The 26,267-nt window shown below is 44.2% G+C and overlaps 1 protein-coding gene across 1 annotated transcript in view; it reads left to right on the forward strand.

Annotated features, from left to right (window-relative positions):
* Window positions 1-19,732: 19,732 nt before the first annotated feature.
* Window positions 19,733-26,267, forward strand: part of MGAT4A (alpha-1,3-mannosyl-glycoprotein 4-beta-N-acetylglucosaminyltransferase A) — a 117,571-nt gene continuing 111,036 nt past the window's right edge. Inside the window, 2 exon segments of the mRNA XM_036873042.1 lie at window positions 19,733-19,840; window positions 19,843-19,866. Of these exon segments, the coding sequence (XP_036728937.1) occupies window positions 19,774-19,840; window positions 19,843-19,866 (91 nt within the window). The 5' untranslated portion in view covers window positions 19,733-19,773.

Raw genomic sequence — 26,267 nt, forward strand, 5'->3', positions numbered from 1 at the left:
GTCTCAGTTTGCTGACGTGGGGTTTAGCACAAGGGACTCCATTTTGGGCCTGCTGTCTCTTTTTTAACACACCTTATGATTTAAAATCATATTTTTCTGAATAGTATGAGGAAGGAGAGGCAGGAATGCTCGTGGTGTTTTTGAGGGAAAGTATCATGAGTTCATGTTGGTAAACAGGAAGCTGCAGATCCGGGGCAGGTTTGAGTGCCAGGCTGAGGAGTTTGAAGCTTATCCTTTATAGCAGATGGTGTGCCCCATGCACCCAGCGCTCCCCAGTCCTTCTCTCTGCTAAAGACTAACTTCTTATTGCTGGATGCTCCCCGGTTTTCGGTTCTAGTTCTCGCTTTCAATCTCTCACAAAGCCCAGACGTTATCCCCTTTTTATGTTTACACTCGATTGCAGGGGTTTCTGTAACACTTTGTCAGAGGCTGAGGTCACCAGGGCTGGTCCTCATGAGGAGGCAGGAGAGATGAGACAAAAACGCCTGTGCAGTTTATGAAAGGCGGACAGATCGGGAGTGGGCAGCTGAGTCCAAGTGCAGGGGAGACAGGGAGAGGAGCAAAGGCCGAGTCTGAGAGTCCAGCCTCAGCCCCTGGGAGCAAGAGCCCATATAGAGGTGTGGGAGGAGAAGATGTATTTTGGAGAAAGATGATGAGCTTGGTTTGAGAAGGGAAAAGGACAGGAAGCGGTTCGTAACATGTTCCGAGAGCCCACTCTGGGCTCGTTCTGTGCTGGCTGGTCTGCAGTGGGGGGACAGTCCGGTGAAGATGCAGCTGGTGAGCCCGAGTCAGGGGGCCGGCTCACCAAGAGGTCTGCTGGGGGCAGAAGCGGAGATGGAGGGGTGCGCTGGTAGAAAGGGGGAGGACGCACAGGAGGAGGGGGATGGAGGGGCCGAGGGCTGAGGACTGGACCTTGGGTCCCTTGACGTGACAGGGCAGGAGGAAGGCATGAAGTCCAAGAGGAAACAAGGAAGGGGTGGCAGGCTCAAAACAGGGAGCGGCCCAGAATAGTGACGTGCTGTGCAGAGCAGAGCAGAGCAGAGGGAATTTCAGAAAGGGCCTGGCAGAGCTGAATGCTGCGGAGAGGGTCTAGAAATCAGACTGGGAAGACCTGTCAGATTTGGGAGTTTGTGGGTCCTGGGAAAAATTGCCCACTTGGCAAGGACAAAGATAAAAGTAGAACTCTTCCATCCACATTTTGGTGTGTTCCACACAGGATGGTTTCCTGACTTGCGTACATATACATGCTCTTTCTTTTTACAAAGTTAGAATTGTATTTTCCGCATTGACTGTAACCTGCCCTTATTACACTGAATGTAGTGTGATCACCGCAGCGTCTGGATGGGTCTGGGCTAGGGCCAACTTCAGGGGTACTGGAGGGCTGCACCTGCTGAGGCTGCAAAGCAGGGGGAGAAACCACCATCCCCTGCTGGCTGGGCCACTGCCCGCCTGAGGTGTGGCTTCCCTAGCCCCTTCCTGCCACAGCACTTTCTCCTCACCCTTTGTCCAGTCTTAGAAGTTGAACACTCCTGGAGAGGATGCTGTATTACACCAGCATTCACAAAGGCTCTGCCAGTCATGAAAAGAGGAGAGCAGAGGATGAGAAAATGTGTCCAGTTGTCAGCGTTCCCTCCTGTGGCCGCTCCAGACTTTCCCCATGTCCACCCGTACTCTGATCCCATTCTCCTCTGCTTTCCTCTGGCTGGAAGGACAAGTATTTTGACAAAATATCAAACCTAGGAAGCCCCAGTGTCAGGTACCTTCCCCCAGAGTATTCAGTACAATGGAAAAGAATGTGTGCAATAAATCCACACACATCCCTGCAGGGTGGCCCATGTCCTGTTCAATTTACAGAGGTGAAAACTGGGCTTGTAAGAGTTAGGTATAACTGGTAACTAGGCATGGCCTAATTACTAGATTAATATAATATGTAACATATATTCTAATATGCAACATGTACATTATTAAAATATATACCACAAATTCATACATAAGACATGTACTGGGGCCTTCCCTGGTGGCGCAGTGGTTAAGAATCTGCCTGCCAATGCAGGGGACATGGGTTCAAGCCCTGGTCCAGTAAGATCTCACATGCCGTGGAGCAACTAAGCGTGTGCGCCACAACTACTGAGCCTGCGTGCTGCAACTACTGAAGCCTGCATGCCTAGAGCCCGTGCTCCACAGCAAAGAGAAGCAAAGAAGCCACCGCAGTGAGAAGTCTGTGCACCTCAACGAGGGGTAGCCCCCAAGCACAGCAACGAAGACCCAACGCAGCCAATAAATAAATAAATAAATAAATAAATATTAAAAATAAATAAAAATAATCCTTAAAAAAAAAAAAGGCATATACTGAATGGAAACCCTGGGAGTCAAACTAAGTCTAAGAGCCACACCCATTGGTTCACATTAGGACAATGATGGCTCCTAAGAGGGTTTCACAGAGGTTGGAAGCCAAGGTCCACAAGCCAGATATGGCTAGAAAATGTGTTGTGTTTGGTTCTCCTGCTATTTTAAAATAGGATAATTAACATGAGAATCAGAATTTCAGTTTCTTGGGAAAAGGTGGGTCTGGGCTTCCATCACCAGGAGCCAACAATTGGCAGGGAGTTGTGCAGTGGCTTCCCCTTCAGACAGCTGTGTGCTCTCCAGTTCGCCCCGGTCCCACCGCTCCCTCTGGCCTCCCTGCATCAGGGACCGAGCTCAGCTGTCATTCAAAATTGTGACTGAGCTGGAAATGTTCTCACCCTGGCTCTTGTCACTTGTTTTAATGCCTGTCTGGGTCCACAGGCCTGTGTCAGTCTTGGTGTAATGCAGTGTCCTTGCCAGGATAATTAAAAAAAAAAAAAAAATTATTGAGGAATAATTGACAAATATAATTGTACATATTTAAAATGTATAACATGATGATTTGATATATATATATACGTTATAGAATGATTACCAAGATCAAGATAATCAACAAAGGGAAAATCCTTAAACTGAGTGGTAAGTCATAACAAAGTACTAATGTTTGGGCAGCAGAGAATCACCAAGAAAAGTATTTTTATCTGGGGTCACCCCAGTGTCCATAAAATCAAACCCATATAAATAAGGGCCTATTCTGCATAGTCTCAAATTTAAGCTGGAAATTAGTCACATTTGATGTGAAAAGTAAGTAGTTTTGTGTTTTCCTTAAGTCATTTAATTTAATCATACAAGTAGAGTGGCCTCAAAATGTAACGCGTCCCTAAGCTGAATGCGAAAGATGATCTTTGGATAGTAATAACTTCTCCCTCTCCTGCTTATGAGATTTAACACCATCCAAAAAGCTGTAACAGTTTTGGGAGAGGCCGTTAGTTTGCAAAATGTGCTTTTTTTTTTTGGCCTATGTGTAGGCCCATTTAGGGAACAGCCGTGTTTGCACAGTAAGGTTTTTGGTGGAAAGTTGTTTTTGCAAGAGACACTCATTTAGTGTTTTCACATTACTGCATCCCTGTTGGCAGCAGGATGAAATGCCGTTAGAAGGTGAAAGTTACCATCTGCAGCTCAGACGCTGGGAGCCTCAATGTTGAAAAGAAGTGGACAAATCCTAAAAAGGACCAGGACCAACACTACATAGTTCAAGTCATGTGTTTTGGTACAACCATGGGTTTTTTTCTGTAGGATCCAAGAGGGTTCTGCTGAGGTTATTTTCTTGCTTCCCTAGTGGATCAAGGGGAGATCCACGGACTATCAGTACTTTTCCTGTGCATGATTCTCCTCTAATTGTTCACTTATATGGATCAATTAACTAATTTTTTATTGAGGTATAGTTGATTTACAGTGTTGTGTTAGTTTTTGGTGTACAGTATATATACTGTTTTTCATATTCCCTCCTATTATGGTTTATTGCAAGATATTGAATATAGTTCCCTGTGCTATACAGTGGGTCCTTGTTATTTATCTATTTTACATATAGTAGTGTGTATATGTCAATCCCAAACTCCTAATTTATCAATATCCCCCTTTACCCTTTGGTTACCATCAGTTTTTCTTCTATGTGAGTCTGTTTCTGTTTTGTAAATAAGTTCATTTGTATCATATTTTAGATTCCACATATACGTGATAATCATATGGTATTTGTCTTTGTCTGGCTTCACTTCGTATGATAATCTCTAGGTCCATCCATGTTGCTGCAAATGGCATTATTTCATTCTTTTTTATGGCTGAGTAGTGTTCCGCTATATAAATGTATCCCATCTTCTTTATCCATTCATCAGTCGATGGACACTTAGGTTGCTTCCATGTCTTGGCTACTGGCTACTGTGAATTGTTCTGCTATGAACATAGGGGTGCATGTATGTATCGTCAATTAACTAATTTAAAGACATTCTTTAAACACTCGTGGGCCAGGGGCCTAATCTACACTTTCGTCTGGGCGTAGAGTGTGGGACCCAGTGGTAGGGGGTCGGGGTGGGACTGGGATTGGGGTTAGGGAGAGAGAAAGAAAATGAGTCAGGCCAAATGGCTGAAAGGATCATGCAAACTCAGGAAGAGGTCTGAGGTGGGCTGCAGCCTGTGGACAGCTCAGTGCCACTCACCCTAACCTTGAGCTGGGTTCTGGGGTGCAGACTCGCCCTGCTGCTTCCTCCTCTCTCGCCGTACCCCTCTCCCCTGTCTCCCTCACTCCAGCTCCTTTGGATGCAGTGGAAATGCTCAGAATATTGAGTTCCAGTCTTAGTCGGCCCTTAGCTGGTGATATGACCTTGGCCAAGATGTTTTGCTGCTCTGGCTGGTGGTTTCTTTTTATGTACAAGTAAGCACTTGACCAGAGGGGATAGGGTCACTCCTAGCTCCAAGAGTCCCCATTTTTGGGCTTATGATATTGGCAGATTTTTCAGCTCACCTACATAACTGTTTGCCCTGAAACAAGTGATGTTGAACTTACGCTGTGTCACTCTCTAAGACGAGCCAGTCCACAAATAAAATGAATGTTTGAAAGCTTTCTACGATGGTGTTTAGTTTCTGCAAAATTCCTAGGACTCCTTTAATACCTTTGCAATGGTTGGGGGAGGGCAGCAACATGATCAAGGGCACAGACACCTGCAGGTTGCCCGGGCTGACTCCTAGCTCAGCTACTTCCTCGTTTTGTGAATTTAGGCAACTTGTTTAATGTTTCTTGCCTCAGTTTCCTCCTGTGTAAAGAGGTAAAATGAGAGTCCCAACCTTTTAGGGTCATTGTGAGGATTAAATTAATTAACATGTGTAAATCTCTTCGTGGGATGCCTGGCAGAGTGTGAATGTTCTGGGAATGCTAGCTATATTTACTGTAATTTCTTTCTTATTTGCAATTATAGAAAAATAGCAGAGGCCTAGGGGATGGTTCAGAACACTAAGCTGGTATTAGTATTAGTAGGTATCCCCAAAAGGGGATGCTGAGTAGGAGGTGGCCAGTGATGGGGGCGGTCCTGATTTATCACTTAGATCTCCTTTTTCTGGCTTTTCAAATAGTTCTGATGTTAGACACAAAACCAGGATGACTTCACGCCACCCTGCAAAGCACAGCCCAAGCTGTCTTCACTGCCTGGCCACCCACTCATCCTTGGCAAGTGGCCATGGAGCCTTTCCTGATGCTGCCCTTCTGAAATGTCCCTTGTGAAGGCGGCCAGTGACCTAGCTGGTAAACCCAATGGTTTCTACTCACCCCTCATCCCTCTCCATCTTGCTGGAGTCACCTGATCTTTCTCTTAAATTCTAACGTCCATGTCTCGTTCCTGCCAAAGAGCACCACCTCTGTGTCTCTTAACAACTCCGATTCATCAGTAGGGTCAAAATTGAAGTTCATTTTTCCTCCTAAACATCTCCTTCCCTGTGATCTCTGCCTTGGTTTGGAAACCTGCCATCAGCCCCATCACTGGCCTCAAAATCTCCATGCCTCAGGACTTCCTGGCGGTCCAGTGGTTAGGACTCTGTGCTTCCACGGCAGGGGGCACGGGTTCGATCCCCGGTCAGGGAACTAAGATCCTGCATGCCACGCGGCGTGGCCAAACAAAACAAAAAAAAAACAAAACTCAATGCCTCTTTTGCCCTCCTTCTCTCACCTGTCCCTGCAGCAACCCTAAATTGGGACTGATTAGCCTCTCACTCGGGGAGGACCCACCCTCCCTCCCTACCACCCACTGTACTTGGCTGCCACCAGGAGGATCTCCTGACCCTTAGCTCTGACGCCCATTCTCAAAAACATCTGATGACTTCGCATTATCTACTGAATAAAGTCCAAACTCCTTATGCTAGCCGCCAAATCCCCGGCACCCGCTGCCCCCTACAGAAAAAAAAAAAAAAAAAAAAAAACTGACCCCAAACCCCAATCCTTCTGTGCAACCTCATTTCTTGCTATACTCCCTCACCCCACACGGACTGAAGAGCCGAGTTCAATTGTCTGTGCCACATGGTGTTTGGTGCCAGAACACGGTAAGCCCTCAGCAAATATTTGTCGAACAGGAAAGAAATACGATACGTTGTCAAATAGGAACTATGGCAAATGCTAAAATTCATGAGGAAGGAGCTTCCTAAATATTTGTTCTTCTCTGCAGAGGCCAAGATGATGACTTTTCCCCTAGTGCTTGGAAGATGAAGAAATTGGGACGTACTTTCACTGCAAGGTTGAAGCTTTCACTTGAAAGGAGAAATTATTTCAGGTGGCTGGGCAGAAGGTACTTTCACAATTACAATAACATTTGACAGACACTAAAATGTAATGTCCCTTTATAGGAAGGCAATGAAACGATGAATTATAAGGACCATTAGATGATTGGAAGGATTTTTTTTTCCCCCTCTTTATCAGATTTTTCTAATAAAGACTCAATTCTCATTTGAGGCAAGTTCTTTTGGGCACTTTCCCAATACAATTCCAATTTATTTTTCCATTAGCGGGGAGCAGTTCTTAGATTTTTTTCATTATAAGCCCACAGTGCCACATCCTGCTAGAAGTGTCAGGGTCCCACTCCCCAATACTTCTGAATATCACCCTCCTTGCCTCTCTGTTGTTGCTGAATGGCAACATAAATGTGGCCAGTGAGATAGGATTCAGGTTGGAAAATTAGAAAACCGATAAAAAAAAAAAAATATCCCACAGGGAGTTCTAATAAATGCTGAAATGCAAGAGGATTTATCTGTGTGATCTCATGTTCTGGGTTTGGGGAAAATGAATGGAATGGAGAAATTATGATCATCATTATTAGAAATAGGTCATTTTTGTCCTAAGATGGTTTTAGGATGTGTATACCTGTAAGTCACACATTGATGGAAAGTTTACCTTTCTGGGTCTCCAGCCACCTTGATGAGGTTTGGCTTCTTGGTCTCTCTACCCCTTCAATCCATGCTCAATTGTATTAAATTCAAGTTTTAAACTGAAAATAAGTATAACTACCGACTTTTTTTCAACTAATGAGTGACAGGAGTGTGGAATTATGGAGTGCATAATAAATGCCGTGGATGGTCTAAAAAGCCTAAAACATTTCAGAATGTTTTAGGTTTCGCATTTGAACGTGCATATGTCATCTTGTAAGAGCTCAGGGTCCTTCACGAAAACAATCAAGTCCTGGGGACTTCCCTGGTGGTCCAGCGGTTAAGACTCTACACTTCCACTGCAGGGGGCACAGGTTCCATCCCTGGTTGGGGAACTAAGATCCCACGTGTCGCAGGGCGTGGCCCCAAAAATTAAAAAACAACAACAATAACAATCAAGTCCTATTTATGAAGATCTGGCTGCCTCCCCCAAATTCCTGACCCCTCTCCTCTACCCTTTGTGCAGAGTCATGTGATGGGAAGTTTTGAGAAGAAAAGGAACACAAACCCACAGCCTCCTGACAAGTTCAAGTACTTCTGTCCCTGTCCTGCCAGTAGCAGGCACTCCCGTCCTCCCACAGCAGCTGGGCCCCAAAGGCAGCTCCAGCCACTGCCTCACTCAACTGCTCCGTCTCTGCTCCTCCCCGACCTGCTGCTCTTACCCTTTTGTGGACTCACTTCTCTTTACTTTCTATCTTTTGGCTTCTTCTACCTTTTTGCTCAGGGCTTCTGCCTACTCCATCCCCTGTCTTTCTGCTTCTGTCCTGACACTGAAGGAGACTGTATCTCTTTGTTTCAAAGATGAGATCTGATGAGTTCCCTTGGTCTCAGTCCTGTTTAAATCACCCCCACAGGGCAGGTCCAAGTGTCAGGGCCCTATATCCTGGGATAGTCTGTAAAACAGCTAGGACATCTCACTGTTGTGAATAAGAACTTTTGATTTTCTATCTATCTGTCTACCTATGTATCACTTGATTAATAATAGGAAAATGATTACTCAGTACATTTAGCTGGTTTGGTGTGTGGAAGCTTTTTAGATTACCTGGAGTCTTTAGGAGAAAAACCAACAAGAACAGGAAGTTCTCAGTGATGAAAGGAGGGGTCAACTATTCAGCTGGTGAAAGAAGTCTACATCTAGGGAAAGGAAGATGGCTCAAGGCTGTGAACCAGGCCTAGGGGTCCCCCCCAAAAGGAACAGGAACCCAGCTGGCACAAGACCTGAGTTCCTCTAGAAGGAGGCCTCTGTGTTTGTACTCAACCGTGTTCAGCTCTTTTAAAATTGTTCTCTTGCCTCCTAGTCTGGGAAGGGCTTGCTGACTTCTCCCTTACCTCTGGGATAAGACATGCCTTCCCATGCCGAACCAGAGGCAGGCCACTCTTACAATGTGTCCCCTCAATAAGCACTTTTAAGTTCACAAAGCATATTGCTGTCCAAAAACGTTTTAGAGAATTTTGACAAAATTAATTTTACAAAGCATTCTGTGGAGATTGTCTTGGAAGGTTTTATTGACAATTCTGTGCACCAAGATTTTCTGTTCAGAGGACGGTCTTGATTTCTTGTACCATTTCTACCTTCCCAAACGCTTTCCATAGAAGCTGACTTGAGCAAGGCTATTGAATGGAGCGTTCAGAATTCTGGAAGACTCTTTTCCCTGAAGAGACACCTTAGCTCTCACTCCTGTTCGTTTCTGAAGTGATAGGGCATTTTCAGTTGTATCTGAGACACTAATATTAGAACGTCCATTGACCGAAGAGAACTGCCTGCCCTCTACCCTCCTTCATCTTATCTTAAGCTTTGTGCTTTTGATCCTAGGCCAATGTGAAATGTAAAGTAGGAAGCAAAACCAAAGCAATGAGCAAATATTTACTAAAAGCCTCTAGTGGAGGTATGTAGACGGGGCATACAGTAGCAGCCCTGCAAATATTTGTTGGATGATCATAAGACACATTGTTTTTTCACTCAGGTAAAAATATCACAGCAACTTTCTAGCTGCGGTCAATGACATGAGGGCACCTCTAGCCTTGAGGATTTTTGTTACAATGTTGCTTTTTTTTTTTTTAATTTTTATTTTATTTATTTATTTATTTTTGGCTGTGTTGGGTCTTCGTTTCTGTGCGAGGGCTTTCTCTAGTTGCGGCAAGTGGGGACCACTCTTCATCACGGTGCGCTGGCCTCTCACTATCGTGGGCTCTCTTGTTGCGGAGCACAAGCTCCAGACGCGCAGGCTCAGTAGTTGTGGCTCACGGGCTTAGTTGCTCCGCGGCATGTGGGATCTTCCCAGACCAGGGCTCGAACCCGTGTCCCCTGCATTGGCAGGCAGACTCTCAACCACTGCGCCACCAGGGAAGCCCCAATGTTGCTTTTTTATCCAGCAATCTTCAGTGTCTTCCTCTTACCAAAGCCTGAGACCGTGCACAATTTTCATAACCTGCCTTGTTTCCCATGATGCCTCTGTTTACTCCCCCTGCCCAGGTGCCATGAACGCTGGTGCCCTGCGCTCTTTGTGTGTGTGCTCCTCCCTCTCTTGTAATGCTTATTTCCTTCCCCCCTACATCTGCCCAAATCCTACACCCGTTCTTCAAGGCTCAGAGAAAGTGTGTCCTCTTCCACAAAGTCCTCCTTCATTCTGTCAAAGAATGCTGGCAGTGGCTCCCCTGTGCCTGCCATACCGTGATGAATAAGATGGTCCCTGACCTCCAACAGTGTAACAGCTGAATGAATGAGGCAGATAAGTCAGCAGACGATTATATCGGTGCTGCCCAGCTTTTCTTTTCACTAAATAAAACACAGAGAAAACAACATTCATCATGGGCCCCCAGCCTGCTTGTAGCTGGAAGATTCCAGCTGCCCCAGATCTGACCCAACCACTCCAAAGACTGAGAGGCACTGAAGCTTGCCCTTCCTCTAACTAACACCAGCTTGGAAACTCAGGGCGATGCTACAGTGTGATAAACCCACTGGTAGGAGTAGGAACAGAGTACAGTACGTCCCTCTCCCAGTCTTGGGGGAAAGGGAAGGCTTCCTGGGAGGTGGCATCAAGCTGAATCTTGAAGAATGTTAGCTAGCCAAAGAGGACGGTGGGGTGGGGCTGGGGAGTGAGTTGCCAGAGGCAACAGGATGTGCCACTTGGTGGCTGGCAGGGAACGGTTCAGGATGGCATGGCTTGGCTTGAGGGGCAGAGGCTAGAATGTGGCTCTAGTGGCAAGCAGGCATGAGATGAGGAGGGTCTTGGGTGTTCCTCCAACCAGACTGTGAACTCCTTGAGGGTTAAGACCACGTTTTCAATTCTGTGTCTTCTAAACTGCTGATCACCTAAGGGCTCCATACAGCATCAGTGTTTGATAGAATATTCTCTCTTTACTAGTGACAGCATCGTGATGGCTGCCACGAGACATGTGAACAAGTCTCTCTTAAGAGTGATGTGAATGAGAAAGGTGTTTTCTATAGTTTGTGTTAGTCCCACTGGAGCAGAGAGATCTGACAGGCTCCATTTCCTCTTGTTTCCAGGACAAGCTCTGGTTTCTCTTTAAAGAATGCCTAAAGTGGTTTTTTATTCTGACACTGATTTGGTTACTTATGCATTGTCTTGAGCCTCCCATGCTGTTGCCTTTCTATCCTCTGCTGTGTGATGCCGGAGCTGAGAGTAAGCTGGCTGCAGTTGCTGGGCTTCCTGGAACTGGCTTTCTGTTAATATCTGCCCATAGGAGGCAATGGTTGGAGATTAGAAGGCAGAGGAAGGAGAGAAGCTTCCTGCTTCTGGAAGTTGTTGGCAACAGTTGCAAAAACAGTGGGGGTGGGGTGATTCCTGTCTCCAGCTGCCCAGGCTAAGGCAGCATCTTTTCAGGGTTCCAGACCAATAGCAACAGTTCTCCAATAGTGCAATCAGCAGATGTAAGCTCCAGGTGTCACCCAGGGGCACTAGCAGTCTCTGATGCTTGGGTATCCATCCTGCATCCTCTTTGTTCTTCATGCCCCTTCTTTCTTCATTCAGCCCTTCCAACACCTTTGCAAGCAATCTCCTGTATAATATGCCCTCCATCCAAAATACCTAGGATAGTTTCCTTCCTTCCCTTCCCTTCCCTCCCTCCCCTTTTTCTTTCCTCTCTCCCCCCTTTTTTCTCCCTTTCTTCCTTTCTTCCTCCCTTCCTTCCTTCCTCTCTCTCTCTCTCTTTCTTTCTTTTCCTTCCTTCCTTCCTTCCTCCTGGTCCATGGCTGATACAGACACATACTTGTAGAGTTGTGTTCAGTTGCTATAAAAGAGGGTACAGAAACACTAGGTCTATGAAAAAGATGACAGAGATTATGTTGTCCTGATACCCAGAAGTCCAATGGCCTGATATTTGGCAATCATGGTCCTGGGTATATTATTTGAGTAAAGGTTTTTATCCTGTTTGAAATGTATTGATGGAGTAGCATAGTTGAGCTGCTCAGATTGGTTTCATGCATGGATGGATTTCAGATGCAGGGCTGTTGATCCAGCATCTTTTCCAAGTACCAAATTCACAGAGGAAGAAAAAGAAAAGAACAAAGTGGCCAAGGCTCTGCAATTCTCCAGCACAAAATTCTCTTCCATCATGCCTTCGGAGTGTACATCAAATAGAATAAAACCAGTGAGTCGGCTTTAATGGTGTGGCTAAGTCACTTAGTAGGGAAGAGTGATCCCTCCAAGCCTCCTAAACTTCCTGCCACGTGGCATTGCCGAGGGCGCCTGTTCCCAGTAAGATGGTTGGATTCTCTTTTGTTTTGGGGTTTTCTTGAAAAAATTTTTGCAATGTCTTATATACACATATGAACACCACTGGCCACAACACTTCAGTATGGTAAGGGCTTATAATTGCATAATCATGTAGCCACACAGCCTGACTTTTGTCTGAATAACCTGATAGGTACACCTACCCCGACAGTGTGAATGTGAACGAATAAGAAAGGCATCTTTCAGGGGTTCTTTCACAAAGAGATGAGTGAAGGTGTGGGGAGAAAGTGTAAAAATGAAAAATTAAAATAACTTAGCTCTCTGCTATCCTTCATCTGGATAAACCTTAATGTCCACCTAGAGCTGAATATTAAATGTGGTGGTTGGTTCTATTTGAATTCTCCCATTAATTTCTTGGACCTCATGTGCCCTGTCTGCTTACACAACAGAAATACTGTGTACCTGTGTCTGAAACACTCTGTGGTTAACAAAGAGTTAATAGGCTCTTACTGCCCACCCTGGTCCTAGTTCCCCTCTAACTTCTAGACTAAAGGGATAGAACACACCATTTATCAAGTTAAATGGGAGGGCTCCTACCACCTCTACATGAGCCATTAAAAAACAACAAACAGGAATGTGATGTGATATGATTCCTCGTGAAGCCTTTGCAATTGAAAAAAAGATCCCATGTGAGCCAGTAGCCAAGAAACCAGAGTCACGACATTTAACAACACTCATAAATGATGCAAGTTTGATTGTTCGTGCATGGAGGGGACGGGAGCAGAAAAGAGCTAAAGATCATGTGTTTGATTTCTTAGAAGTTGATGGCTGCAGGCACGGTCCCCACCAACAAGTACTCCCCATCAAAGTGATAAAAGGAGAAGATTAGCTTCCTGTGTGTACTCTGTTTTTAGGTCAGATGTCACCTCCAGGAAGCCTTCTCCGCCTTGAGAATCTGATTGAGGGTCCCATCCTATCTTCTGTCCTAGTAGCTTGAGTTTATGGTGCTGTCTGTGGTCTACTTCCTTACCCACCTCTCCCACTAGTCGGTGAGCACCTCTGGGTAGGCACCAGCTGCCTCTGCACATCTTAGGCACTCCAGAAACATCTGTGGAAAGAACAGCCACCACATCACAGTTTTGTTGGAGATGGAACATAGAATGGTGAAGTTACAGGCAGAACTTCTAGCCTAAGTCCCTCCCCAGTTTCCACTGACTGTGTGAACTTAAAGGCCAGGATAAGGCAAAAAGAGAAGGTGCAGAATAACGGAGTTAGAGAATCATCGCGGAAAAGATAAAAAAGAGAAAAAAGAACTAGACTGGACTCAGTGGGGTTAGGAGCCCCTTTAATTGTTTATTAAACAAGTTCCACAGACATGGTCGGCAAATCCAGGATCGTGTGCTCTGCAAAGTGAGGTGAATGATCAATCCATTCTAACCCATACCTTGGCATATATCGCATGCCGTTCTGACTTCTTAGGACAACGAACTGAAATCCAGGCTTTCCAGAGCTAAAACGTGATTGGTTTGTGACAAGTTTAACTGTATCACCAGATTTCTCTGAAACCTGGCCTTCTGCTGCCAGATGGAGTAGCAAACAACAATCAAGAAGGCCCCCCTAAGGAAGGCAGTTCTGTTTTTCCTGCTTTTTGTCTCCTGCTGTGAGTTCACCACTAACGCTCTTCCAGGGGGAATTCTGCCATCTATCCTGAATAAGCCCATTGAGTCTGTAGTTGAAGTTTGTCCTTTGCAGCTTTCCTTTCTCTCTGACATATGCCTCTGCTTATAGAATGTTTGTGAATGCTTTCATTTCCTTCCCTCACTGAGAGAGAAAAAAATGAAGAAAGTGGAAAGAAACGTGTCTTTTTAATATTCATCCACCCAACAACATTTTGTCACTGCTGAAGGTGTAAGCAGAGAGGTACAGGAATGGTGGAGGGCTCTGGAGTCAAACTGACCTGGGTTTGAATTGTGGTTCCATCATTTACTAGTGCCTACATTACCATTTGTATCAGTTTTGGTGTGGTATTACTGTTTGTACTATTAACCTCTCAGGGCCTCCAATTTCTTCCTCTGTAGAATGCAGATAGGAGCTACCTGGGCTATTTGGTTTTTGTCCAGTCTTGTGGACCGGGCTTTGTCAATGGTAGTGCTTTCTTCATCTGCAAGGAAATTGCTTGCCTGTCATTGAGCATTGTAGAACAAGGCCTAGGGCTTTCCATTCCCAAGAGATATTTCAGGCGAGGTGTATCAAACAATGTATCAAAGGTTTTATCCGAGAGTGGTTTCAGCCTTTATTACTTACATCTGGTCATGAAATTGTTGCCAGTTTGCTACTAGGAAATGTCTTTGTCATAGATTACAGGAAATCTGGCCCTCAGGCCGGTTACTAACCCAAGTCACAGTACGTACAAGATACTAAGAAAAACTGGGGCAGACCACTCGGGCTTTCTATAGATGATTATCTATTTGGTTCCGAAGTTAACCTCCAACTTTATGAAATGGTGATAGATTAGGACATGTGGCTCAGGAGAAAGGGGCAGGACAGCGTGGTGTAGTGGAAAAAATCAGAGGCTTTAGCACCCAAACGATCTGCATTTAACTCCTAGTTTATATTATCTTCTTCCCAGTCGCTTAAGCTAGTCCTTCTCCCTAAGTCCTGGTCTCCTCGTGGGTAAACTGGGGATAACGATGCCTATCGCTGGGGATGTCGCGAGAGCCAGACATCGGTGAGGTGCCTGGACGCGCGGGGCCTTGGAAGCTCTTGCTGGATTAGGTCGGGAGCCGCCCCGGGACCTGTCACCGGGAATGCCTCCCTGGCAGGATGGCGGGGACAGGACCCCAGCTGGGGGTAGGGGCTGGGGCCGGGGCACCCCGGGTGGTCGGGTCGCGCCCCAGGCGGAAGCTGGGGGCTCCCCGGGGCCTTTTGTTGGCAGCCTGAGCTGGCCTCCCGCGCCACACGCCCGGGAGGATTAAAGCCAGATGGTGGCGGCCCGGGCGACGCCGAGCGCTCAGAGGCCGGGACCGGAGACCCAGACGCCGCTCCAGACCCGGCGGTGACGGTAATGAAGCGGGGGAGATCTCACGAGAATGATACAGGCTGCGAGACGGGCGCCCCTAAATGACAGCCGGGCGGGCCTCTGGCGGGCGGCTCGGCCGCGCGGGGGCGCCTGGTGGACGGCGCGCAGCACCGGCGGCCAATGGCTGGCGGGATCGCGGGCGGGGGCGGGCGCGGGGGCCGCAGCGCTCCAGCGGCGGGGCGGAGCCGCGCGGGGAGGCGGGGCGCCCGGCAGCAGCGGCGGCGGCCACAGCAGCCTCCGCGGCGGCCGCGGTAGGACTGGCAGCGCCGGCGGCGGGTGAGGGGCTCGCGTCGGCGGCGGCGACGGCGGCGCGCGGGCAGCTTCGAGGTGGTGTGCAGGGCGGCTGCGCGGGGGGCGCGGGTTTGAGGGGCGGCCCCGGGTCGCGGGAGATCCACCTGCTGGTAACGGAGCAGCCTGCGCCGCGGCCCGGCCGGGAGCTCGTGCGCCTCCGGTTGCTGCGGGGCCGGCTCGGGGCGCGGGCGGGCCGGGCCTCGGGGCGGGGCGCGGGCCGGGCCGCCCTGGGTTCGCCGTCAGCCCCGCTCCGCCGCCGCCGCAGCCCCGGGGTGCTGCGCGCTCTCGGGGTGGCCGGCCGGGCGCCTGGTGCGTTCTCGGCTCTCCTAGGCGCGGCGGGGCTTGTCGACTTTGGGGCAAAGTGAAGGAAAGTGGGGGTTTGGGGATGCAGAGGGGGAGAGAGAGTTGCCCGCAGGACCTGCTGCCCCAGGGCGCACGCCTGTCCCGGAGTCGGCGGCGTCCCGGGGCCGCGGGGCAGGTGCGGCGGGGGCGAGGCGGCCCGGGCGCAGGGGCTGGGGCTGCTGCCGGGTCGGCGAGGCGTGCACAGTCCTGGCGAATTTTCCTACAAAGTCAAGACCCGCCGGTCCTCTGTGCAAGCGTACCCCCATCCCCAGGCCTCAGTTCCCCCTTAACTAGGAAGCTGCAAGTGGGACCCTCGGGTTGGGGCCAGGTGATTCCACTGAGTGTACCCTGTGACAGCGCGAAGGCGTGTTTTATGAGCTGGCAGTCAGACCACTCGCGCGCCCGCTTTTTATTTCTCGCAGCGTGTGTTTCTCTGGAGCCCGTTCATTGCTTACAATCCGAATTGCGAAATATAAGCAGGCGCAGTGCATGTTTTCAGTGCTTTCCGTATATTTTGCTGTTGTGCTTTTGCTGTCGGACGACTTCTGATAAAATAGAATGACAACGTCGTTCGTTCGAATTTAGAACCTAAATTTAGAAGTGAATAATATGCGTTTAGTGGTTTATGTTTCTTTTTCTGAATGTTTTAAAAAAAAAAAGTTCGATTAACAGGTTATCCTAACAAAGGTTTCTTTAGCCCACACGTGTAAATCTGAAAACGCACAGGATGATGAAATTATGTAAGCTGTATTGACGAAAAATAGAAATCCTTTTATAAACGTAAAACCAATGAATTTTAACATAATTGCGGTGTATAAAGTTGTAGGGCTTACATCACGGATTTCATGATGGTGCCTTTCCTTTAGGCATCTCTGTCCTGTCTGTGGGATGGTAATTAAGCCATATGTTAAGTGTTTTCAGCCGTAGAACATATTGACTGTTTCAGAGAACACTTTAAAATCCAACAAAGGTTATGTATCTGATAATAACGTAAAGGACTGCAGCCCTTAAAGGACTGTTAATAAAACAGATTTTTCAGTGTGAGATCTAGAGTTGAAAGTTCCATACAGCTTTGTCAGGATGGAGAAGATTGACCAGTAACTTTAGCCACTGCCTTTTTTGTTGTTAAGAATTCAGATGTGTTAAGTGATAGTCTCAGAGAGCGTCAAGGTGTTAGATTGAAATTTTTACAAATGTGGATACTGATGAAAAATATGGGTTACTTCTTCTCTTGCTTTAGGTAGTCAGTCAATCCAAAGGGCTCTTGGCTGTCCAGCCTCACCTCTCCTGTTTTGAGAGCATGGGGATCATTGGTTTTACTCTTGTTCTGTGCAGTTAAACTTCATTAGTGTGGAAACCCTAATTAAAAATGTATGATGACATTCTTCCCGAGTAAAATGCTCTTGTATTTCTCTTGCAGAATTTCAGGTCTTATTTGTTGGCAGAGTTCATTATAAGTATTTTCTTCAAACCAGAGATTATTACTTCCTGGAATCCAATATTTAATATTCCTTATGTTTTTCCGTTACCAATACTATATCTATAGTCTACTTTGATTATAGCGTTCATTCACTTTTACTTGTCTCTCTACCATTTATACTGAATTTTATGGGATTTATTTTATTTATAAAACTGTGTTTCAAAATATCCTTTATTTTCTGATTCTCTACTTCTCTACTTCCCCATGATTATTGACTGAATGTCTACTCTAATCACCTGTATACTTTTAGTTCTTTTACCAGGACAGAATCCTTCTTGAAGTAAGGTAGGGCTAAGGATATAGCAACAGAAAGTTAGATGAATTTTTATATGATGCCACGACAGGATTAAAATTCCAAGTTACATAATTCACTGAGTTATCCCTTCTCTTTTTATAATCAGAATTCATTATCGAGTGCTTATTGATATAAGACAATATATTAGGCACTTTATGGAAATGAGTTGAAATTCTAGGATTTCACCATGAAGACTGTTGACATGAATATGTTAGAAGGTGATAACTTTGGTTTTAGAAAATCATCATAACTTGAACATGAGAATATCTTTGGAGTTCTTTGTTTGCGGAGAGTAAGGGAGGGGAGTTCAGTACTTCTAGAATATTATACCACAGAGCTGCTGGCCAAGGAGGATTAACAGGCTGCCTGGGTGTGAGTGGGGCAGGGGGAGGGCCTAGCCCAGGGTACAGGAAGTGAGAAATTCGTTTCAAGTTTTAAGTTGAAACTTTGAAATTTCCTGTGAATTTTGCAGTTTATTCCATAATAGATCCATACTGGTTGTAGAGTATAATTTTTTTTTTTAATTCACACTTAATCTGTTGGGTAAAGGTAACACCCCGGATGATTCTCTAGTGTAACCTGAGACTTGGAATATCCCTGGTGCTTCTAGGGGCCCCAGTGCAGGTGGCCTAGTTTGAGAGGCAAATGGTGGGAGATGAGGACTTGGACTTTGGAGTCATGCAAATTAGGGTTCTGTCTCTGGGTTCATTTTTTTGTGCGTAAAATAGGGTCAGCAATGCCTGCCTCACGGGAGTTTGTGAAGATTAAGAACGTGTGAGGGACACATAGGAAACCCTCAATGAGTTGTAGTGTCTATCATTCTTACTGTTAATCCTGTGCCCTAGTGATATCTTTTTTCACTAGTGGAGGTTTCTAGCAACATCACTTTTACAAACCAGCTGAGATGGTAGTTTCTGAATTGCCTACAAATGGCCGCTTTAATCAGCCGCCCTCTTTGCCATAGGGAATTGTCCCTTGGGCTTCCCAGGCCTTTTTGGAGGTGCATTAACTCACCCCACTGGAGTGTCACTTAGTGGATTGCCAAGTGCATCTCGTGGTCCCCCTGTGGCCACCAGGAATCAATGCACATCTTGTCGTGCCTGATACGCCCTGAGGGAATGAGACCGGCTGTACACAGAGCCGCCTGAACCAGTGACTGGCTGCAGGTTTTGATTTGGTTTTATTTTTAATACAGTTAACATTTATTGAGAACCTGTTAGGTGCTAGGTGCCTATGCTTAAGTACTTCTCAGGACATGATTTCATTCTGTTTTCTGAACAGCTTTGCTAGATGGGAGGTGATCTCCAGATTTCCTGAGTTAAAGCAATGCTAAGTGATTAGTCCTGGGTCCCTATGGTATCCTGGTTGGATTGCCGCATTTTCTAAATGCTGAAATAATCCCAGTTTACAACCCAAGGAGTAGGTTAATCGTTGGAAAAACGACATTTATTTACGATGATGATCAACAGCAGTCATAACTGTAACCTTTATTATTTATGAGAACAGGAGGAGCCAGGGCAGGTAGTTTTCTCATTTTATGGATGAACCACAAAGCCAAGATAAGTGACATGCCTGAAGTCACGCAAGCAGTGATGGAGCTGGATCTGGGACCTAGGGCTTTTGACCCTCGTAGGTTGTAGTCTGTCAGTTTTCTTAAAAAATTTAAAACATTAACTAGTATTGTGCAACAGGAGGATTGCAGAGAGTGAAGATTATGTACTCAGGAACCATTGTGTGATCATTAGAGTTCTCGGCTTGGAATCTGTGGCTTAGTATTAATGAGCCCCACCACTTCCCCCTTTAAATAAGTAACCACGACTCTGTTTCCACAGGCAAACAAAACCAATGAGGAGGGAGTATAGTTGGAAGCTTTTTTCCCTGGAGAAGAACCATATCATTGTAGTGGATTAAATGTCCTTTGGATACGGGGTAATCTTTACAGATACAGTTTAGCCCAGCCAAAAATCTGTTTATACCAGTGACTGATAAATGAAGAAACTAATATTTTGCATCACTGAGCAAGTTTTTCTTTCTTTTTCCGCCTGAAATAGGAAGAAAGAAGGCCTGCAGCATCCACCTATGAAGTCGGTGCCGACAGTCCTGAATAGTAATTGTGGATGGTTGTAGTGCCAGGCTGCTTCTGCCAAGCATCTGAAATGAACCTCTCCTATTGATTGTTTTGATTGGCCCAGAGCCAGGAGTACTGGATTCACCTGACCTGCAGGATAAAAAGAAAACGTCTTGGTTGTCATCATAAACATATGAACCAGTGTGATGGTGAAATGAGATGAGGCTCCGAAATGGAACTGTAGCCACTGTTTTAGCATTTATCACTTCGTTCCTTACTTTATCTTGGTTACTACATGGCAGAATGGGAAAGGTAAGGAAAACATCTCCAAAAATGTGCATGGATGTAGTAGGTTTTTTGCTTTGTCAATGGTGCGTAGATGCTTGAGTTAAATGCCCCTACAATCTGCATGTTGCACGGCTATCTGCTGGCGGCCTGCCAGTTTTCTTTCTGACACAAAAATGAAGCAGTATTCTTGGACGGAGGGAGACAGAATTTCTCATTTGAATGGGGTTTGTTTTGTTTTCGATTTCTTGTAATTGCACTTGGAGACACATGCTCGTCAGTGAGTTTATATTATAAATGGCAGCCAAGTCGAGTAATAAAAGACTTTTGTTTTGGCATTTTATCTTTTATTATAAACATCATAAATGTTTAATAAGCTTCCTTGTACTGGATGTTGTATAAAACACTTAAAAGGACAGTCGGGCGCCTTCATGAAATTTACATGCTGATTATACGAATGATTTGGTGCTGTGTAGTTAATGATTTAACCAGCATGTGTTGACAGATTGCTCTTTAGCAAAGTATTTTTGAAGTAGGTGAGGAGAAATTCTGATGTGAAAATTTTAAAAGTTTAAAAATTAATTTTGTTTAGACTATCAAACTGTGTTTTCTAAGGGAGGTTGTCTGTTTAGTGATTGGAAGTATATTCCAGGGCTAATGCATTTCTTGCTTTTTTTGAAGAGAAAATATTTACAGTAAATTCCTACCCCTACTTTTTTGCTGTCTCCTTTCCTTATATTAATCTAGGGAATGTTGATGGCAAGAAGAATGGAAGTGAATATGTATTTGGTTTGTTAGAGTCAAGGTAGACTAGTAGTTGTCACCTGGTTATTGGAAGGTGGTGTTGCTGGCATTATTTTATTGACTTGTAATGAAGTAACTGAAAAGGTGTGTTCACGACTTAATTTTTCTCTGGTGGTGTGTATTGATATGTATATATCTGTGTGAGTATGTGTGTATATATGAAATAAGTTGATATAAGTGGGAAAACGTGTTCTGTGCTTTGAGCAAGTATAGTATTGTTTTTTTCTCTTTTTCTCTGAGTTGGACTCTAATTTTGGAAGGAACTGTTTGGGGAAAATGAATGAAATACTTACTGAAGACCTTTCTTCTTTGCGGACAAATATATACATTTTAGATTTCATTTTTTTTTTAGAAATTCACGTTCTTTATTTATTATTTATTTATGACTGTGTTGGGTCTTCGTTTCTGTGCGAGGGCTTTCTCTAGTTGCGGCAAGTGGGGAGCACTCTTCATCGCGGTGGCGCGGAGCCTCTCACCATTGTGGCCTCTCTTGTTGCGGAGCACAGGCTCCAGACGCGCAGGCTCAGTAATTGTGGCTCACGGGCCCAGTTGCTCCGTGGCATGTGGGATCTTCCCAGACCAGGGCTCGAACCCGTGTCCCCTGCATTGGCAGGCAGATTCTCAACCACTGTGCCACCAGGGAAGCCCTAGATTTCATTTTTTAATCGTACCAAAAGGAGAAGACTTACTTAAGAAGAACTTTGAGTAGTTAATCAAACTATTGCTTGTCCCTGACATGAACAGAACAGATGACTAGCCTTAAAATCTACTTAGGAAATAAGAGAATTGGCCCTAAGAAGAGTATATGGATTTTTTCTTATCAGGAAACTTACCTATTCAGAGAGTTATAGTAACAGAAACTTGACCCTTTTTACTGTGTCTTATTTAAAGGATTAAAACTTTTGGAATCTCCATTCCTTTTATCTTGTTTCATATGTAAAGCTATTATAAGCATTATTTTTTTTGTGTGTTAAGTTGTCTTTAGAATCAAAATTAATTTCCAAAAATATAAAGATCCTTTCACCATGTAGTATTAGAGATACACACAAAAAGCCTCTTCTCTTTGATTATCACTCTTTGAACAGTCTGTAATCCTTCTGTGCATACTTTTCTGCTCTGTTTTTTCTGCTTAGTGTTTTGTCCGGACTCTTTCAGGTATCAACAGAGGTCTCCTTTCGTGCTTATGTAAAATCCCCTGTGCTTTAATGCCATCGTTTATGTAACCACTCTAACTGCTGAGCATTTGGATTCTTTCTAGATCATTCTGGCAGTCAGCCTGGATTTTCCAGAGCTAGCCTCATTTCAGATGTTTCATTCTTATATACTCATAAACCACGTGCTCTGCTTTTTATATTGAAAGCATGGTTTCTGTAATCACTGATGTTTCTGGACTCAATAATTTTTATCTTTCATTCATTCATTGGTCCCTTTCATGTACCTGTCCTGTGCCTAGCACTGTGTTATATGCTGTGAATATGAAAAGGAAGAAGACACTTCACGCCTTTGGGAAGCTCAAGGACCAGTAGGGGAAGATGCAAGTAAAAAAATGTGATACCATCAGATAGACTAAGATAGAAGCAGTAACAGAGTGCTGTGGTTGTGCTGTTATAAGCATATTGTATGTTATATATTGTCTCATTTAATCCTCATAATGACCTCGGGAGGTATTATTTTACCCCCTTTCTGTAGATGAGGAAACCAAGGCAGAGTGGTAGAGAAACTTGTCAAGATCATACATTAAGGGGAAGAGTGAAGTTTAAACTCAGTCAAGCTGGTTCAGAGATTATGCTCATGGCTATTGGTCTACTGCCCAGAAGAGCAGAGACCGGGCAGAATAGGGGACAGTAGGCATGTCAGGTGGAGGAGGCTGCCCTGCATCCGTGAACTTCTGCAAGGGTGTAGAGCATTCGTGCTTTGGAATTATGAGATGCTCATTGTGATTGGCACGTAGGATCCCAGGACTGTCCCAGGGTTTAGCTGGTAATCCCAGTGCAGTTCCTATCATATTTGTTATAGGTCTTCATTTACTACTTGGAAGAATACATGAGCTTGTCCATGGGACTGGCGTAAGTTGAGGAGGATGTCAGGAACCCAACCAGGAAAGCTGGAGTTCAGGCCAGGGTACAAGTTTCTGCAGGGTATACAGGATTCTCACATAAAAATTAGGCAGAATTCCAACTGTGTGGAAAGCACAGGTTGGGAAAGTTGTAAGCAGGTGTGAGAGTGGGACAAGGGTAATTACATGTCTTACTTGTATGTGTGTGGGGAGTGGGGGGAGGGTTCTCCTAATGAACTTCCTATTTTGGTCAGGCACAGTCCAGAAACTGGGCAACACCAAGCAAGCAATCTTAGATGCCTGTCCTTAGGGACATCTAACATTCATGTACATGTTTCTATGTGGCCATGTGTTTTCTTTCCTCTTGGTTATTTACCTAGGAGTGGAATTGCCAGGTCATGTGGTAACTCTATATTTAATCATTTGAGGAGCTGCCAGACTGTTTTCCAAAGTAGCTGGACCATTATGCATTTCTTCCAACAGGGTGTGAAGGTTACCATTTCTTTGCATCCTTTTTTTTTTTTTTTAATTTATTTCTTTATTTTTGGCTGTGTTGGGTCTTCGTTTCTGTGTGAGGGCTTTCTCTCATTGCGGCAAGCGGGGGCCACTCTTCATCGCGGTGCACGGGCCTCTCACTGTCGCGGCCTCTCCCGTTGCGGAGCACAGGCTCCAGACACGCAGGCTCAGTAGTTGTGGCTCACGGGCTTAGTTGCTCCGCGGCATGTGGGATCTTCCCAGGCCAGGGCTCGAACCTGTGTCCCCTGCATTGGCAGGCAGATTCTTAACCACTGCGCCACCAGGGAAGCCCTTCTTTGCATTCTTGATGACACATGTTATCTGGCTTTTTGGTTGCACTCATCCTAGTAGTAGTGAAGTAGTATATCATTGTGCTTTTTATTTGTATTTCTAATAATGTTAAGCATCTTTTCATGTACTTATTAGCCATTTGTATATCTTCTTTGGAAAAAAATGTCTATTCGGGTTCTTTGCCTATTTAAAAAGAATTTTTTAACTATTAAGTTGTAAGAGTTCTTTATATATTCTAAGGCAAAAATACAGTAAGGGTAGTGGATCAACCACCTATATACCTAGTATGAAGGTTAAAAGACAAAACTAGTAAAACCATATAACTATAAATAAAAATAAATACACATATACACACACAATAATTAAGGGATACACAAAATAAAAATATGTTAAAGATGACATCAAAAACATAAAATGAGGGGGTGGCATAAAAATGTAGCGCTTTTAGAATGTGCTCAAACTTAAATGACCATCAACTTAAAATAAATAGCTATATACATATGTTGTTATAGAAGAACCTCATGGTAACTACAAACCAAAACCTGATAATAGACACTAAAAATAAAGAGGAAGGAATACAAACATAATATTGAAGAAAGTAGTCAAATCAGAAGGGAAGAGAGCAAGAGAAGAAGAGAGGAATAGAGAAGACCAATAAAAATAACCAGGAAAAAAAATTAACAAAATGGCAGTAAGTACATACCTGTCAGTAATTTCTTTAAATGTAAATGGACTAAACATTCCAATCAAAAGACATAGGGTGGCTGGATAGATACAAAGGCAAGACTCATATATACACTGCCTATTAAGAGACTCACTTTAGATCTAAAGACACACATAGACTGAAATTGAGGGGATGGAAAAAGGTATTCCATATAAATGGAAATAGAAGGAAAGCTGGGACAGCTTTTTATTTAAGCATACTTAAATATCAGACAAAATAAACTTTAAAACAAAGACTGTAACCACAGCAAAGAAGGACATTACATAATGATAAAGGGATCAATCCAACAAGAAGATATAACACTTGTAAACATGTATGTACCCAACATAGGAGCACCTAAATACATAAAGCAAATATTAACAGACATAAAGGGAGAAATTGACAGTAATACAATAATAGTAGGGAACTTTAACACTCCACTTACATCAATGGATAGATCATCCAGACAGAGAATCAATAAGGAAACACTGGCATTAAATGGCACATTAGGCCAGATGGACTAAATAAATATATATAGGACTTTCAACCCCAAAAGAGCAGAATACACATTCTGTTCAAGTGTGCTTGTAATATGCTGCAGGATAGATCACATGCTAGGCCACAAAAAAAAGTCTCAGTAAATTTAGGAAGATTGAAATCATATTAAGCATCTTTTCTGACCACTGCATATGAGACTAGAAATCAACTACAAGAAATAAAAACTGGAAAAAAACAAATATGTGGAGTCTAAACAACATGCTATAAATATTTAATGGGTCATTGAAGAAATAAAAGAGGGAATAAAAGTATACTTTGAGACAAATGAAGATAGAAACACAGCATTCCAAGATTTATGGGACACAGCCAAGGCATTTCTAAGAGGGAAGTATATAGCAATACAGGCTTACCTTGGGAAATGATAAAAAATCTCAAAGAATCTAACCTTACACGTAAAGGATCTAGAAAAAGGGGAACAAAGCCCAAAGTTAGTAGTAAGGAAATAATAAGAGTGGAAATAAATGAAGTAGAGATGAAAAAAGCAATGGAAAAGATCAATGAAACTAAGAGCTGGTCCTTTGCAAAGATAAACAAAATTGATAAACCTTTAGCCAGACTCATCAAGAATAAGAGAGGGCCCAAATAAATGAAATGAAAAATGAAAGAGAAGTTACAACTGATACCACAGAAATACAAAATATAAGAGATTACTATGAAAATTTGTACATCAACAAATTGGACGACCTAGAAATAATGGATAAATTCCTAGAAACATACAATCTTCCAAGACTGAATCAGGAAGAAATAGAAAGTCTGAGCAGACTGATTACCAGTAATGAAATTAAATCAGTAATTAAAAAAAACTCCCAAAGAACAAATGTCCAGGACCAGATAGCTTCACAGGTAACAGGAGCCTTTAGCTCCTTGAAGAATGGAGCCTTAATGGACTAATTCCTGTGTGGTATCAGCACTTCTTGTCCCTCTCAGTGGACAGTGCAAGGAAGTGTGTGTGTTTATACACACATCTGTTATCTATTTCTATATCCATCTGTATATATTAAAAAAAAACTACCATGAGTTCATACTGGTCCCTCTGATTTAATCCAGTGCTATAGTGTTCATTCTAGTCTAGTCTAGACATTTCCCTGTCTCCATAAAAAACATGGCTGTTAGCATCCCAATATAGTAATTATTTGCTCAATCTCGGTGTATACATACATGCAATCTCCTGGTAGAGATATTAACTTAAGCATGCTTTATTAGCATCGTCTCATTAGAAGACCACCTAGAGTTTTCTTCCTCAGATGAGGGGTCTAGTCTAGGAATGTGATCATTTTAGGACAGATCATTCTTTTCTTACTCAGTTTCTTTGTACGACCATTGTTCTGATCATCGCCCCCTCCCCCAATTCTTGTAATACTTCTTACTTTGTTCGAAAACTCTTGGGCTCGCACAGAACTACCCCCCCGTTTCTTGGTATACACAGATATCTATACTTTATAAGGAGACATGCTTATTAGAGGAAACAAACCCTCAATTATATTGACAGTCTTCTACTTA

Source organism: Balaenoptera musculus, chromosome 13, assembly GCF_009873245.2.
Source record: "Balaenoptera musculus isolate JJ_BM4_2016_0621 chromosome 13, mBalMus1.pri.v3, whole genome shotgun sequence".
Taxonomy (NCBI): domain Eukaryota; kingdom Metazoa; phylum Chordata; class Mammalia; order Artiodactyla; family Balaenopteridae; genus Balaenoptera; species Balaenoptera musculus.